The 15,279-nt window shown below is 33.4% G+C and overlaps 1 protein-coding gene across 1 annotated transcript in view; it reads left to right on the top strand.

Annotated features, from left to right (window-relative positions):
- Positions 1–15,279, top strand: part of KLHL1 (kelch like family member 1) — a 248,194-nt gene that overhangs the window by 90,336 nt on the left and 142,579 nt on the right. The window contains exon 4 of the mRNA XM_085309552.1: positions 3,701–3,897. Coding sequence (XP_085165678.1) covers positions 3,701–3,897 — 197 coding nt within the window. The remainder of the gene's footprint in view (positions 1–3,700; positions 3,898–15,279) is intronic.

Here is a 15,279-nt window from a genome sequence, read left to right as displayed (position 1 = left end):
TTGGATAGCCTCTTAAACATTTTTAATTAGATGTCTGGATCTTCTAATTTTCAGTATGAAACTGCCTGAAGAGTTCACATACATACTCACATATAATGCTCACATACATACTGAGCATTTTAACATTTTTTTCTTCATACTTTATATCCTAGAGACCCAGAGACATAATAATATCAATAGCACCATTCTATAAAAGTCGATATAGTACTTGTGGCCAAACTTGTGAAGACATCTTGATGTTCAAAAATGAAAATAAGTAAGATTTTAAAAGCATTTAAATGAACTTACTTGCCATTGAAGTTAATGCTTTGTAAAACCAGGGTCTTGGAGAACCGTATCTTACTTTCTATGATGTTTATAGGAGGGAGGAAAAAAAAAAAAAAAAGAGAGAGAGAGAGAAAGACAGGATAAAATAGCACTTAAAGAAAGAAGAAGAGCAATAAACTTCTTTCTAGCTCTAGGTGAATGTAATTCTCTGGCTTTTATCCTACATATATTAAACAGCAAGTTGGTGTTTATGAATTCAGTTAAAAATAAGTCAAGCTACAGTGTATTCATATCCCCAGGTATCCCAAAAGCCAGTGTATGTTTCATAGTTTCATAGTGTAATCTGTAAGGCAGGAATTTTTTCACATACTTCCATAAAAATCCAAAGGACTTCCTTCAGAATGGTCTTATTGGTTATATAAGAAAATACATAATTTTTAAAATAGATAATCATTTTCATTCTCTTATAGTAATTTTAATCCATGTAATACCCAAGCTTTCCCTGTAGCTAACAGAAAATATCTTCAATTTTAATGTAAATAGATCGAAGTATCTTCAGCTGTTGCCGTTAGGTTCTTTTCCTAAGGCTACATTTGGTGATAAAAAGCTGAGCTGGGACACTATTACCTTTCTTCATAAAAGGGCAAGGATTCTTTCAATYCTTCTCTCATTCTCAGAAGATTGTTGTCTTGACCAGCTTCAAAGGCCAGAGGCTTCTCTGACCTCTTTATTGATAGAAAAATAGTGTATGAGAAAAAGAGATTTGAAACACTGGCTTTCTAATTTTGTTTCCATCAGCACATTTCTCAGTCAATCTACTTTTCACAGCTGTTTTGCACATTTTGATTTTTCTTCCTTTTGGTACTAGGAAGAAAGGTTTTAACCTGAAAAGGCTATCCTTTGATAGCTTTCGCACAACACGAGTGGATCTATATTCTATTTAATGAGTAGTGTGTTGGGCCAGTGATTAACTGCAATCTTTCAGCAAGTCCAGGAGTGCCATTGTAAGATATACAATTCAAACGATGGTCAACTGCTGATGGTGCGTTCTGACCATAGTGCATAAATGTGTGGTGGGCAGAAATGATAAGTAAATGTCAAAATGACATAAAGGGAAACCAATGGGACACTAATAGATGCATAAAAATATGCAGAAAATAAGCACTGAAATTGTGTTGTCTTGATCTGATCCTCTAACCTTTGCAAAATATGTTGTCTACAAAACAGATCTGTGTAAACTGCTCTTCTCAGAAATTTTTGCCTTAAAGTGCTACACACACCTGCATATGCAAATACACTAGCATGAGAATCCTGATTTAATATTATTATTAGRTTCAATGGTAGCTCTTTTGTATTGAAGCCACCTAGTCAAGGAATACCAGTAATGATGTAGTTTACAGAGTATTGAAGTGTGAGATATACAGAACTGTTGTTCTGAAGTAATTGTTACAACAAACACTAATCCTCAATCTTTAATTTGAAATATAAATAATATATTAAGTGATAATAAAAATGTCTATTTTTTTTAATAAAGATTGAATTATATGTAARCAGAAACAATATTAATGTTCTAGTGTAAATCTTTGACTGTATTGACTACATTGATTATATGTGTGTGATAGGCTATCTAAACATGATGGTTATAATTCGTGGCTTTGTCTGCAAAAACTATTCCATTTCATGATAGCTTTTGTAATTTACTTCACACTGGAGTAAAAGAYAGACCTTTTGTCTTTTTCCTGAGGAACAGTTATTCTGTAATATAGTTAGTTTGTAGTTCCCTCCTTTGGATTATGAAACATCAAGTTCTAAACTCCTTTTCTATCTAAAAAAGCCAAAACTCATTGCTGCATGTTTGATGCATATAATGTAAGCAAWTGTTTCAACTTCAGGGAATTGGCATTTTGTTAAGAAAATTCTGTGAACAGCTTGGGAAAGCTGCTAAATACTTCCTTAATGTCTCCTGTGAGATGTTCTTTGCCCTAGAATGGTCCTCCAACAAATATGAGGTTAATTGAAAGTGTTTTCCTTTGTAGGAAACAGCTATTCGTGTTTGGAATGATAGTTCAAATGTTTTAGTTTTGTGTTGTTAATCCAATGTTGACTTTCCTATTTCRTATTTTTTCATACACTTGTCAGTCAGTGGGTGTATTTTAACTAAACCTGCTAAAGTTTAACTTCCTAGTTTTCACCTTATACTAAAAGTGCATGATAAAAATAAAAGGAAAGAAGGATAAAAGCTCAGATATTGCTTTTAGTGTTATGGTTTTGTATTTTGGTTTTGTGTTTTGGTATGGCAATAAAAAGCAGCTTTTCTTTCCAATGTCATTTTGTTGTAAAGTAGAGGATTTTAGAACTACTCAATGTCATGTGGTGGAACTATTAAGATCTGTAGATTTCTCTTTATATGACAGCGAACACAAAATTTGTATGGGGAAAAGCATGAGTTTTTCTAACAGCTGAACTACATAACTTTGGACAGAAAKATCAATATGCACTTAATCCTCTTATATTTTGAAATTATTTTTCCAAGCACAGTAAAATAAAATCAGAATATTAGTTTCTTACAATTTATATTATTCCTGTACATTTTCATTTCCTACTCTTTTTTCCTGTCCTCCCTGCCATCCTTATGATCTCTAATTTATAATCTCCTTAAGTTATTGATGTAAGAATCCATGAAAAAAAATGAATTAAAAAATTACTTTTTTGGGAGATGGGGGATGATGACAAGGAGSAACACTCCTCACTAAAAGTTTTCTTTTTAATTTGATTTTATCTTTTATTTATTTATAAAGTGCATTARTCTCCAAAGTAAGGATAATGTACTGTAAAACTGTAAAATTAAGTATAAGTATTAATTAATGGAAGATAAATATAGTTCTATATATCCTCTTTGAAGAATTATATGAGAGGTTTGTTATGTTTTATTTAAGTGAAATTCATCCTGAAGTCAACTATCGGAAAATAGTTATAGTTTTAGTGATACTATGTCAGTGTTTTGGGTCTTTGTAGCAGGTAACATGCCTATGAGTTTTGCTCTGTACCACAGAAGATAATGGTTTTCCTCACACAATTTCATTGTGAARAAAAATCACAAACTAGTTGATCTCCAGATGCTTATAAGGATGTTAGTCYCACTGTAAAGACAAAACTGATGTTCTCAAGTCTCATTCCTCAACACATTTCAGTTTCTCTCATATCCCTCATATGTCTGAATTCATAGTGCTTTCAAAACATATGTTACTAATACTTTGAAATTCATGACACTGAGGTGTCCACTCAGAGAGACTAATCATCTTTCTCTTCGCTTTTTTTCCCCCCATAGAATTATTTATATAGAGCTATCTTTATTTATAAAATTTCTTTTGATACTGCATGTTTTGTAAATATCAAGTAAACACCTTTCTGTGTGTATTAATCTGTTCTTTAGGCTGTCTGGAGTTGAAAGAAGACACCATTGAAAATCTTCTGGCAGCTGCCTGCCTCCTCCAGCTTCCACAAGTAGTAGAAGTTTGCTGCCATTTTTTAATGAAGCTTTTGCACCCATCCAACTGTTTGGGAATACGAGCATTTGCTGATGCACAAGGATGCACGGAGCTTATGAAGGTGGCTCATAACTACACCATGGTAAGGCAGTTTTAGAATATTGAAATTATGACTTGTGAATCCTCTATTTCTTTTCTAAATCACAGATATCTTGCTACTTTTGAGCTGGAAATCCTTCTGCTATTACTCTTGTACTTCATTTTACCAGCAGCCCCTTTGAGGCCATTGGAGTGATAATACCTCTGAACTTCAGTGAGGTTGTGAGAATTCGCTTAGTATGATGAATGCACTAGCTGTTGAGTTAGAACAGTATATGACTTAATTAGATGCAGGTTCATATACAGGTGATAATAGTAAAAAGTATTTGTAAGGCCTTAGTACTATATTTTAATCACTGCTTTTTGTTTGGCTTTAGAGAAGCTTTGTAATTCATTGTTCTGCGATACAGTATCAAGGGAATTTATTTTTTTTTTTCAACCATTATCCCTCCTTCAATTCATCTGTTGAGTAGACTAAGAGAGAAAGTTGAAGACATGAGGAATTTTATCTGACAATATTTTAAATTTCTCCAATTATACCTGGCAGAGCTAGTATGACATTAATATTAAAAATTAATCAGAATCAATGAAGCAAAAATGTTACTTATTCAGAAACTAAATCATATCTGWAACCATTTAATTCTGCATAGTTTGACAAAATTGAAAACATCTGAGTCATGAAATTAAGCTTACATAAAAAATAGATCACATATCATTTTAGAGAAATAATAGTCCCTTATGGTCTAGACTGAAATAATTAGTGAAGTAATATAACATGTTTCAGTGAATCTGCTTGGCTTGCCTAGCAGTTACGGCCTTATTTTATTTTTAAAGTACACAATTATTMTTTTGCATAACTGAAATCATATTGTAATTCTTAGGTTTAATTGTGTTTTACTTGCCATTGCAGCTGAAGTATTTGTATTCTTTTCACACTCATGGAGCTAGGTCTTTGGCTGGTTTTAGTTTTCCCTGATTTTCAAGAAGTAAAAGCTAGTCTTCTGAGATGAAAGTAGTCAATTTAACATTCCTGTATTATCAATTGAGAGAAATAAGCTGTCAGAGAAGGATTCATCTGATATATCTTAGAATGAGATTAATTGTTAATTTTTCTCTACTAATCATGCAAGATTGCTTACTGTTGCTAACTCAAACTCAAACTGGTAACTAAAGTGGAGCTACCAGAAAACCTTAGTCTCTACACCTTAAATATAGCATTAAAGTATCAGTACTACATTAAATAGTGAACAGGATATAATATATGTAAGAGTAAAATCAACCTGTTTATTAATTTCTTTTCTTCATTAGATTGGCATATTATTTTGATTTTTTTTTTGAGGGGAAGGCCATATAATGAGCAATGAAAAGGATAAATTAAAAGTCAATCATAATTAATAAGCTGATTTTCTTTAATGGCAGACTGTATTCTGATGTAACTACAATTACGTTTGCAAGCATGCATGATAGTCATGCTTATCTTCTCAAGAATGACAGCCAATCATATCTATTTCATTTTGCAATTATAACATTTTTTCTGGATATGATTAAACTTCCAATCCAGTGAATCCATAATCCTAAAATCTAGCTTCATAATTCATGATATTTTTGTAGGCTTCATGTTCTCACATTGGGGTCTGTCAGCAGGATAGGTAACTCGGGTCAGGGTGGTGGTGACAGGGGCAGCTGCTGAGACCCTGTGACATGAAGAAAGGGTAGAAATTTGCTGAGAAAGCAAGAAGCAGATGCACAATCTGCAAGATATATATAAAAGTGGTATTTTTTTTCCAGCAGAGTCCAGAGGAACTGTATGGACTGTGCTGAGAACAAACCTAAGGTACAGGCAAAGAGCAGATTTGTGTACAAACTCTTCCCCCCCCCCCTTTTTGTCTTACCCAGAGGATCTGATGGAAGGTCCTCATTAAAAGAAGGATGTGGAAATCATATTTTAAAAAATTCTCGTACTTCTTCAAGGCTCTTTCTTTAAAGCTTTTCCAGGTGCTTTCTTTAAGAATTGGAAGTGATGCAACTCAAGTTTTGGCTCTGTGATTCCTCTTACAAGTTATCATTGTAAAATGACTTTGTTGTAAATGGGAAGTAATGGTAGTCTTTTTACTCTGGTATTTTGTGTGATAGTTTGCTTGAGGAAGTTTAACATTCTTTGAAATTGATATAAAATAAGCACTGGTTTTAAAAGTTTCTGATATAAAGGCAGAATAATGAATTAGTTAATTCAACTTTAAATTGTGATTGTGTCTGCTTTTTAAGAAAAAGATCATTTTTCTTCCTGAAAATTTGAACTGTGATACACAYGAATTTTCCCTAGCCATTTTTCTTAAATATTCACTTAAATAATTTCTCATATGAACTACAAAATTGTCATAAAATCAAGTTAAAATTAGAGCTGATCAGAAATAATAGTGCTGAATCATGATTTTTTTAAGATAAAAGTAACAATAAATTCTACACTGGCTACGGGATTAGGGAGCAGGACAAAGCTTTCCAAAGAATTTGCAAAAGTAGATTTATAGACATGACAAATGCTATAAAATGTGTAGTAGTTTTGAGATATGAGTCAAGTTATATCTATTTGGAATAATTTTACTTCTTAGTTAATTACACAGGTRAAATTAAATATTAATTGATACCTCAAAAAACAAAGCAAACAAAAAAAATTCTCCATGATCCTTGGTTGGGGCACTCATTTACAGAGCCTAGGATAACTCCCTGTGACTTCATCATACCTGGCAAATGTCTTAAAGCTTCCTTCCACCAATTACTTTTGGGTAGAAATTCAGTCTTTATCCCAGTTGTCTTCACAATGGCATTTTAATGAAAATCAATATATTTCCATGAAAATAGTCTGCTTCACTGAATCTCCACAAATGCTTTCATATCCATTTTTCAAAAGCACTCATCTTACCTTGGAATTTCTAATAAGTGACAGACTTGATATTTTATAAGTTCAAAATATGAGTTTTACTGTGTTGTTCATAAAAGAGCAATATCAGCTTGCTTTGTGCTTTCACATAATATGTCAAGAGGGCAAGAAGAGTAATTTATTCTAGCTTGGAAATTTCTTTCTACTGAAGAAGGAAGAGCTGCTAATGAGCACATCACTAGGGTTTAAGGATCCTGCAGAACTGAGGAGGTATATTATTTCCAATATGTTTTTGAAACAAAAGACAGAAGTTCAATTCCCCTCAATCATGAAATCTGGAGAAGTCAGGAAAACAAATATTTATTTTTGTAGTTGACATAAGTACTTCCAGACTTAATTGACATAAGTACTTCCAGACTTAATTCAAATGTGACTAGGATTTTCAAATTGTAAAAAGTCATTGCTTTGCATGAAAAAAAAATCCTTTGCTTCTAAAAGAAGTAAAACTTATTAAATATATAAATATATATTCCCTTTCATAAGCGGAGACATAATATCCCTTGTATTTAGTGAGTCTTTAGTGTCAAATTTCAGATTATTCTTTTGAAATGTAAAACTTAAGCACAGAAAACCAAGTGTATGTATGGCAGAGGCAGGCAGTGAGGGAATTATGAAGGGTTTGAAAAGCAGTGAAGGAAAACCAGAGAACATTTGAAAAATCTTCAGAAAATATAATTTCCAAATAAAAAATCACAAGGGTAATTGGAGAGAAGAAAGTAGAATTCCTGAAAAAGTTAGTGAACAATGAAAGTTGAAGTGTTTGCATTCTCTAATTTTTGTATGAATGAGTGTTGGATAGCAATATTTTAAAATAAACATTTGAAGTAAGAAAAAAGAGCAAAAATGCAATGTCTCATTGTTTTCTTGTTTTAGGCTTATCAGAGTTGTAGTGGGTTGTTTTGTTTCTAGTATATGAAACTGCATTGCCCCCCCTCTTTTTTTAATGAATCTGCTAATTTAAATTACCATTACCCAAATATCCACGTCTCTTTTGGTTTAAGACTTCTCTACTTCTTAATGACAATCTTGATTTTTAATTAGCTCATCACTTTCTTCAAGCTTTCAATCTGCTAAGCCATATGTCTGAGAAATTCATTTTCCTAATTTATTATCAGAAAAAAATGATACTAAAGTGAAAAACAGGTCTAATGTCTTTTTAAATAAACAATAGTAACAAAATGGAAAATACAAATGAACTAAAGCCAATACTTTCTTCAAACAAACATTTTTAATGACTGTTCTTTATTCTTTTAGTTTTCAAGGATTTCAGAGGTACGGAAGGGGACTAACTAAAGCTAGCAACTTACTACTTTATTTTTTAAATTAGAATGATAGCATGTAGAATTATCTATCTTTTATTATATAAAATAAAGCCCAATCTGACTTTGTGATGGTAACCTTATTGGAATGCAATGTYTTTTTAGAATATATAAACCTTTTATAATTTGTTGTACTTTGACCTTGTATGTTATTTTAATTTTGTAACAGACCGTGCTAATTTATTAAGCTGTGTGGCTGATATACTTCTAGCCCTTCTTTTAACAACTGCTTTTCTACACTAATAAATATTGAGATAGGAAAAGTCATATTGTTCCTTAAATAAGTAATTGCAGTTTGGTCTTGAAGCATGGGAAGTTTTACTCTTACTTGATCAGGTTGTGGATACTGATTATGATTGTTTTATCCCTCAAGAGGATTCTGCCTGTGCTTTGATATAGAGATAATGTTTAAAAATTTAGCATATGACTTTCCATCTTACACTACCAGTTTCTGCCGCCCGATATCATGCTATATGACCAAAGTCTAATATTTCAAATTAATAATGAAAACATCTCATAAATGCAGCTGTTTAATCTGTCAACCTTTCAGGAAAATTTGCTGAAGTCCCCAGTGATCATTTTGCATCCTTAAAGTATAATTTGGTTATTAAGATGATAGAGCTTTGTTTCACATTTTATCTCAATAGCTTCCAAATTAACTGCTAAGCATAAACTGAAAAGTCTTTGAATTACTTTGAGACACTCAGTAGGAGAAAGACAGTAAGTAAAAATTCCGTAAATAGAAGACTTTATATGAATAAAGTGACTGATGCCTCTGTAACCCAATCAAAATGTTAGAAATATAAAAAACTTGAGGTTGTTTAGGTGTTTAGTCTTTCTGTGCTGCAGTCTTGAACTTCACACAGTGACTCACTAGTCCCACCACAGCAAAACATTATTCAGACTTAATTATAAGCACACAGGCAATCTAACTGACATGTACTGACTCTGTAAAGACCCTTTAACTTACTGAGAATTCTGTTAATACTACAAATGGAGTAATCATTTAACTTAGGAAAGGTTTATACCTTATTAAAAAAAATAATGTTTCTTTATGGGGAATAACTTAGTTCATGGTWTTAGTTATGTTTATTATGAGTCACAGGATTTCACAGCTAAAACTTCAAATCTCGTTAAGGATTAGTGAGTTGATGAAGAAATGATCTGTAAAATCTTTACTATCCAATTCTATTTACAGCAGCTTATCCTGGAAAATATTTTAAATACTGTAACAATACTCTATAATCATATTAAGAAAAATGTTTTTGGAAAACTATTTATGTGGTGATGACTGTCGTTAATGAGTTGCTGCTGTACATTCAGACATTTATGGTTTATTTCAGTATTAATATGGTTATAGCTACTTACTGCATTTTAGCGGTTYTTTACATGTGCTGTTTAACATGATTTACATACAGAGTCATCGTTTGCATTTCTACTATGTAAAATAGCTGGCCAATTAAGCCCTGACCAGATAACAACTTCATTAATTTCATATCATACTTTGTTTTGATCACTGTTATGGGATTCATCAAAAGCCTTTGATGATAGTACCATGATTTAAGAACATAGTGTTTGGCTTTGGGGGGGGAAATGCATTATTGTAAAGTATGTATTGGATCCTTTGTAGCACTGTCACTAGCACATAACACTATATGCCATAAACAGCATTCTTCCTTTCATAGGCATGCATAAGTTTGTTCCTTCAGTGAGTAATAACATACACATTTGACCACGTCTGTCTGATGTTCTAGGCTATCCTCATTCCAGATAGATTTTCTGTCCTCAGCTTGAGGGCTGGGGGACCTGAACAGSCTGGAGAAATGGGCTGACAAGAAACTCAARAAGYTGAACAAAGGGAAATGCAAAGACCTGCAGCTTAGGGACAAATACATCCGTACACTAGTTCAGGATGGGGACTGACTGCCTAGGAAGCAGCTCTGCAGAAAAGGACATAGGGGTTCTGGTAGACAGCAAGTTAAACATGAGCCAGCAGAAAAAAAAAGAAGGCTAATGGCATTCCAAGCTGCATTAGTGAGAGTGTGGCTGCTAGGTCAAATGAGGTGGTTCTTCCCTTCATTTGGCACTTGCRAGTCCACACAAGTCTGGAGCATAGTGTTCAGTTTGGGCTCACCAGTAAGACATCTATGTTCTGGAGAAAGCCCAGTGAAGGCCCCCAAGCTCTTCAAGGGACTGGAGCACATGATGTATGAGGAGAGGCTGTGAGAGTTGGGCTTGTTCAGCCTGGAGAAGAGAGGGCTAAGGGAGACTTTATTGCTGTCTAAAGCTATCTGATTGGAGAATATAGAGAAGATGATCCCAGACTCTTGTCAGAGGTGCACAGTGATAGGATGAGTGGCAATAGACATGAGCTGGAACACAGGAAATTCTGATTATATATTAGACATTTTAACCAYGAGGGTAATCAAGTATTCAAACAACAATAAGCCAGAGTTTGTTGGATCTTGACTTTTTGAAAGTCCCTGAGCCACCTGATCTAGTCAGACCTACTKTGGGCAGGAAGTTGGACTAGGTGACTTCCAGAGGTACCTTCTCATCTTGTTCTATGATTCTATTAAATGTATGTGCATGTGCACATTTTTAATAGTCTTAGATATGAGCTGTATCCATGGGCAACGTGGAGTAAAAGTTCTGAATTTTTTTTTCTTTCCTTTTTTATTTTTTTAAGCAATGTACAGCAGATGGGATTATCAGAGCTAACATTTCAGTTACTTTTATTAGCAACAAGTTATTGGTATCATGATAGCAATAAGTCAGCAATGACATATTGAAAGCTTAAAGGATTCTGTGATCTTGTGTTGTCAGGCATACATTTCTAAACTGTAGTATTGTACAAAATATTGTACTGGCACTGTAAATAGCAAGCACAAATCTGCAAGAAGACCTATAGAGACTGTGTTCAAAATTTATGGCATACTACACTTAATGGATGATCTGTAAGAGTTTTATTCTTAGGATCATGCTCATAGAAAACTTGAGGCACTTTAGACAGTGACAGAACTTTTTTTTCACTTTTTAACTTTGTTTTTTATTGTTCTTTCCCCAAAAGCCATATTTAAAAAAATTATCCAATCATCTAAGAGAATACTGTGATAATTTACAGTACTCTAGCAACTGTGGAGAAAGATTGTCTCGAATAATGGAAGGTTACTCTTTCTACTGAACATTTATTTGTCTAAAAAATACAATATATTATGTTCTTAACAGTTAGAGCAAAGAAAGAAATAGTTTTGAGGGAAATAGTTTAAAATATAACTTTTAAAATAGGACATTTCTGTCCATAGCAGGATATATGTGTGTGTGTGTGTTTAATTTTTGTTTGTTTTTACTTACAAGGAACAATTAATTGCTTAATTGTGTGAAAACATTGCAGCTACTMTAGTATAGTAAGCATTATTTTTTTAGTGTACATTGCACACACTTAAAAGTGAATTAGGGTTTTAACATTTGTTTAAGGTTAAGATGAGGTTTTGACTCAAGTTCAATATCAGTAAAAATCTGTAAGAAATKATTTTAGGATATGCTGGATTAACAAAAAAGAAAGAAACAATGTCATTAAATCAGAATATAGAATTCCATATACCTATGACTAATATGGACATATTTATTCAGTAAAAATGTTTTTTGGCCTGAAAGAGGACTATATATATAAATGTGKTGTGTGTGTGTGTGTATAGCTATACGAAGAAAAGATATAAGAAAAAAAAAATTTCTTCTGGCAAATGTAATCCTGTAGTGGATTGTCAGATTTTCTTTAGCCAGAAATTCTGTCTGCCTAATCTTAGGGGTTTTAAAATATTAAGTTTAGGTAAACAGTATCTCAGGATTTCCATCTGAGGCCTGAAAAGGCTCCTGCCTCTCTCATTGACTGAAGCACTTATTTTTGGAGTTCTGCCTCGTTAGAAGGTTACCTCAAGTTACRTTCTTTTAACTGACTGGATTTTACCTGCACTGTTTAGAAAGCAATAGCATTAGGCCATGATTCTTTTAAAATATCTTTAATCTATATCTGGAACCAAAATTGAGAAAACTGTAAATGTTTTTCTGTATGCTATGTACCTTGTRGATTATAATCACAAATTTGGAATAATCAATATAGAGAAAATCATGGACTGTAAAAGGTTATACATATTATATACAACTTACATAGTTGTACACCTTACCTATACAATTTAGAAGACTATCTATTCCTGTACCATTATGAGGACAAGTGATAAAATGTTGTCAAAATCTTGMTGATCATTGTGTCTCTGGGACTGTTTCTAAATTAGTAATCGCATTCTTCCCTTAAACCTGCTAGGGCATACCTGGAAAAAATACTATCCATCTGTTACATTTTGACATATGGCACATGGAGAAGTATGGCTTCCTATCCTCACATTATTTATATATTTTTYTTTCAAAGGAATTAAATTTTAATTCATTAACTTAGAGTAGAAAGTTTAATTATTCCTTTACTTTGAATGCTTCTTATGCCTGCATTGAATGCAAATTACAGAAATCAATCCCCTTTAATTACCTACCTAAATTCTGATTGTTAAAGTTCCTATTTTGGCACTCCAGCTGTTTTAAGTTACTTTCTCTTATCYCTAGCATCCTCTGGCCAAGTAAAATTAAGTTGAAAATACTCCAAAGAAACCAGAGTAATTAAAATAAATAATGCAATAGCCAGTTATAGCTGTGCAAAAATGAAAAGGGGGGGGGGGGAGAACCTACTATATCCCCTTATCCCTTATGCCATTCTTGCAAATGTATTTTTGAGGGTTAGAATTTGCTGAATCTTATCAGCTTAAAGTCATAGAAACAATACACAAAAGTGAAAACGACCAAATCAGTGCAAATGGTAACCAGTCCCAAAATGCTTTTGATAGTCTTACTTGCAACTGAACTGCAAAATTTGATCTTTATATTCAAACCTAAGCTCAGACTAGTTGTTTCAATCGATATTATTACCTTTTAACATTACTGGGACATTACTTTTCTATAATTCATTACATTATAATATTATCTTGACTCTTTTGCTTCCTTCCTTTTTTTCTTCAACTTCCTTTTTACTCTTTTCTTCCATGAGAACAGCTCATCTTTCACAGATCACTTTTCACACTTCTGATGTTTTTAAGATGCTTGTTTGAAAGTAATAACTAGCACTTAACACAGTGTGTTGCTGTTTTATAAGTTCTCTTTTATACAGCTGTGACATGGTACATTACAGTACCACTCCATCAACACACAGTAGGAGAAGAGGAAAGTAAAAACATTTCAAGAACTAGCATATGGACAACAGGATAATTAATAAGAAATGGAGGAGACAACTGCTGACAGTAAAATGCTGTGAAATGTGCTGGAAAATAGTTAAGTAAATAGTCCATAGTGCGTTAATCACAATCTGATGACTTCCTTATCATCAGAAATCTTCACCTTATTGCTTAGCTGCCACACAAACAAGGTTAGAATGKCAGAATACTGAATTATTCCTAGGGAGTGGATCAAAAGTAGCACTTTCATCTAAATGATCTTTTTACACTACATGCACAACTCATCAGTTCCAATGGTTTTATTGTTTTAAAAGTTTGTTCTAGTTCTAAAAATCTGAATAGTTAGCAGCAGCAGCAGCATCCCATTGTGCTAATGCTTGTGCTGCAGTGTTAATAAAAATACCATTTYGTATTAAGGATGCTCTGATATCTTCCTACTTTCTTCAGTGGGTTTGGTGATGGTTTGTCTGTCAGGCCAGCAGATTACAGCTCAGCCTCCAGAGTGAAGAATATAGCAATTTATAAATMCTGCTTCATCTCACTGAACTGTAGACATAAATAAATTACTGACCATAGATGTATCTCAGTGGAAGCAGACTCTTAACCTTAAAAGCATTGGTGAATGCCTAAATTCAGTTAGCATGAATCTGAGTCAGCACATACATAATTTCAAATATCACATTTAAAAGCATTCTAAATAAAGTTAATTTTAGGGTATTTTCTTGGCAATTATGGGAAAAAGTGAAGACAAGAATCAAGACAGGTGAGTTTTGGATCTGCAAGTTCAAAGCTTTTTCATCTGCAAACTACAATAAAATCAAATATCTAACATTTGTTCATGGACATTTGACAAGTTTGGAGGATCCATATATTGGGGATAATTTTTTGTTGTTGTTGTTTTCAGAAAGGGCTATCCAACAGTTGSTAGATATAATAAAATCTAGAATATTAACATTATGTACTTAATAGAAAATTTTAAGTTGAGGGCTAAGTTCTCTGAAAATGTTGTCTGTATTAAAAAAGCTCCAGTTCACGGATACTGAGAAAGCAAGACATAACCTGCAACTGCATTTTCTATCTGCTGTTCCCACTATTTTAGGATTGAGTAGAGGTCTTTTAAGGAAGATGGTCCACTAGTGCTTTCAGTGGGCATCTCAGATCATGGAGCAGAGGAGCTAGCCTGATTGGAATACAAAAGTGGTGGGAGGGGACAAGGATAAAATCCTGGACAGTGCCATTGGGCTAGATATCAAAGAAGAGAKATCAAAGAATGATGCTCTTTTGATGCTTTCAGTGCTGGAAAAGAGAAAGCAGCACAGGGTAAAGGTTACACTTKTTCAGCAGTATTAGAAACTGAGGCTTTACAGCATTCTGTCAATGGTGCCCATCAACAGAATAGTGACAGATGTCAGAGAATCACGCAGGAATATTGGAAGAAAACATCATCTGCTGCGAGAGCAGCAGGGTGTACGTTTTGACTTTCTCAAGCAGTATATTAAAAGTGTTCAGGATTAACAGACAAGAGTTGGACCTTTCCTTTTCATTGATGTGTTACTCCAGCCTGAGCCTGAGAACTGCTATGAATGCTGGTTCTTTAAATATTTTAGTTTATTCACATTTAGAATATTTCTTGTAGTATTACAAACTTTCAAAGAGTTTTAACTGTTGTCATGGGAACCTCATAGCCTTGCCTTGATTAGGAGCTGAGAAACTGAGTATAATAATCCGTGTTTGCTAGCACAGTGCAAACAAGAACAGCGTGTGATGAGCTTTTGTACAGGCTACGGATCAGTGAGCGACAGCAGAACAATACTTGAACTTGCTGGAAAGGTAGTTCATGATACCATCAGGGACTGGTTTGACTGGCGGCCGTGTGACATCTCCCTGCTAAT

This window comes from Rhea americana, unplaced genomic scaffold (genome assembly GCF_003343005.1).
Source record: "Rhea americana isolate MKP2758 unplaced genomic scaffold, rheAme1 scaffold_3, whole genome shotgun sequence".
Classification (NCBI taxonomy): domain Eukaryota; kingdom Metazoa; phylum Chordata; class Aves; order Rheiformes; family Rheidae; genus Rhea; species Rhea americana.
This window is presented reverse-complemented; position numbering and strand designations above follow the sequence as displayed.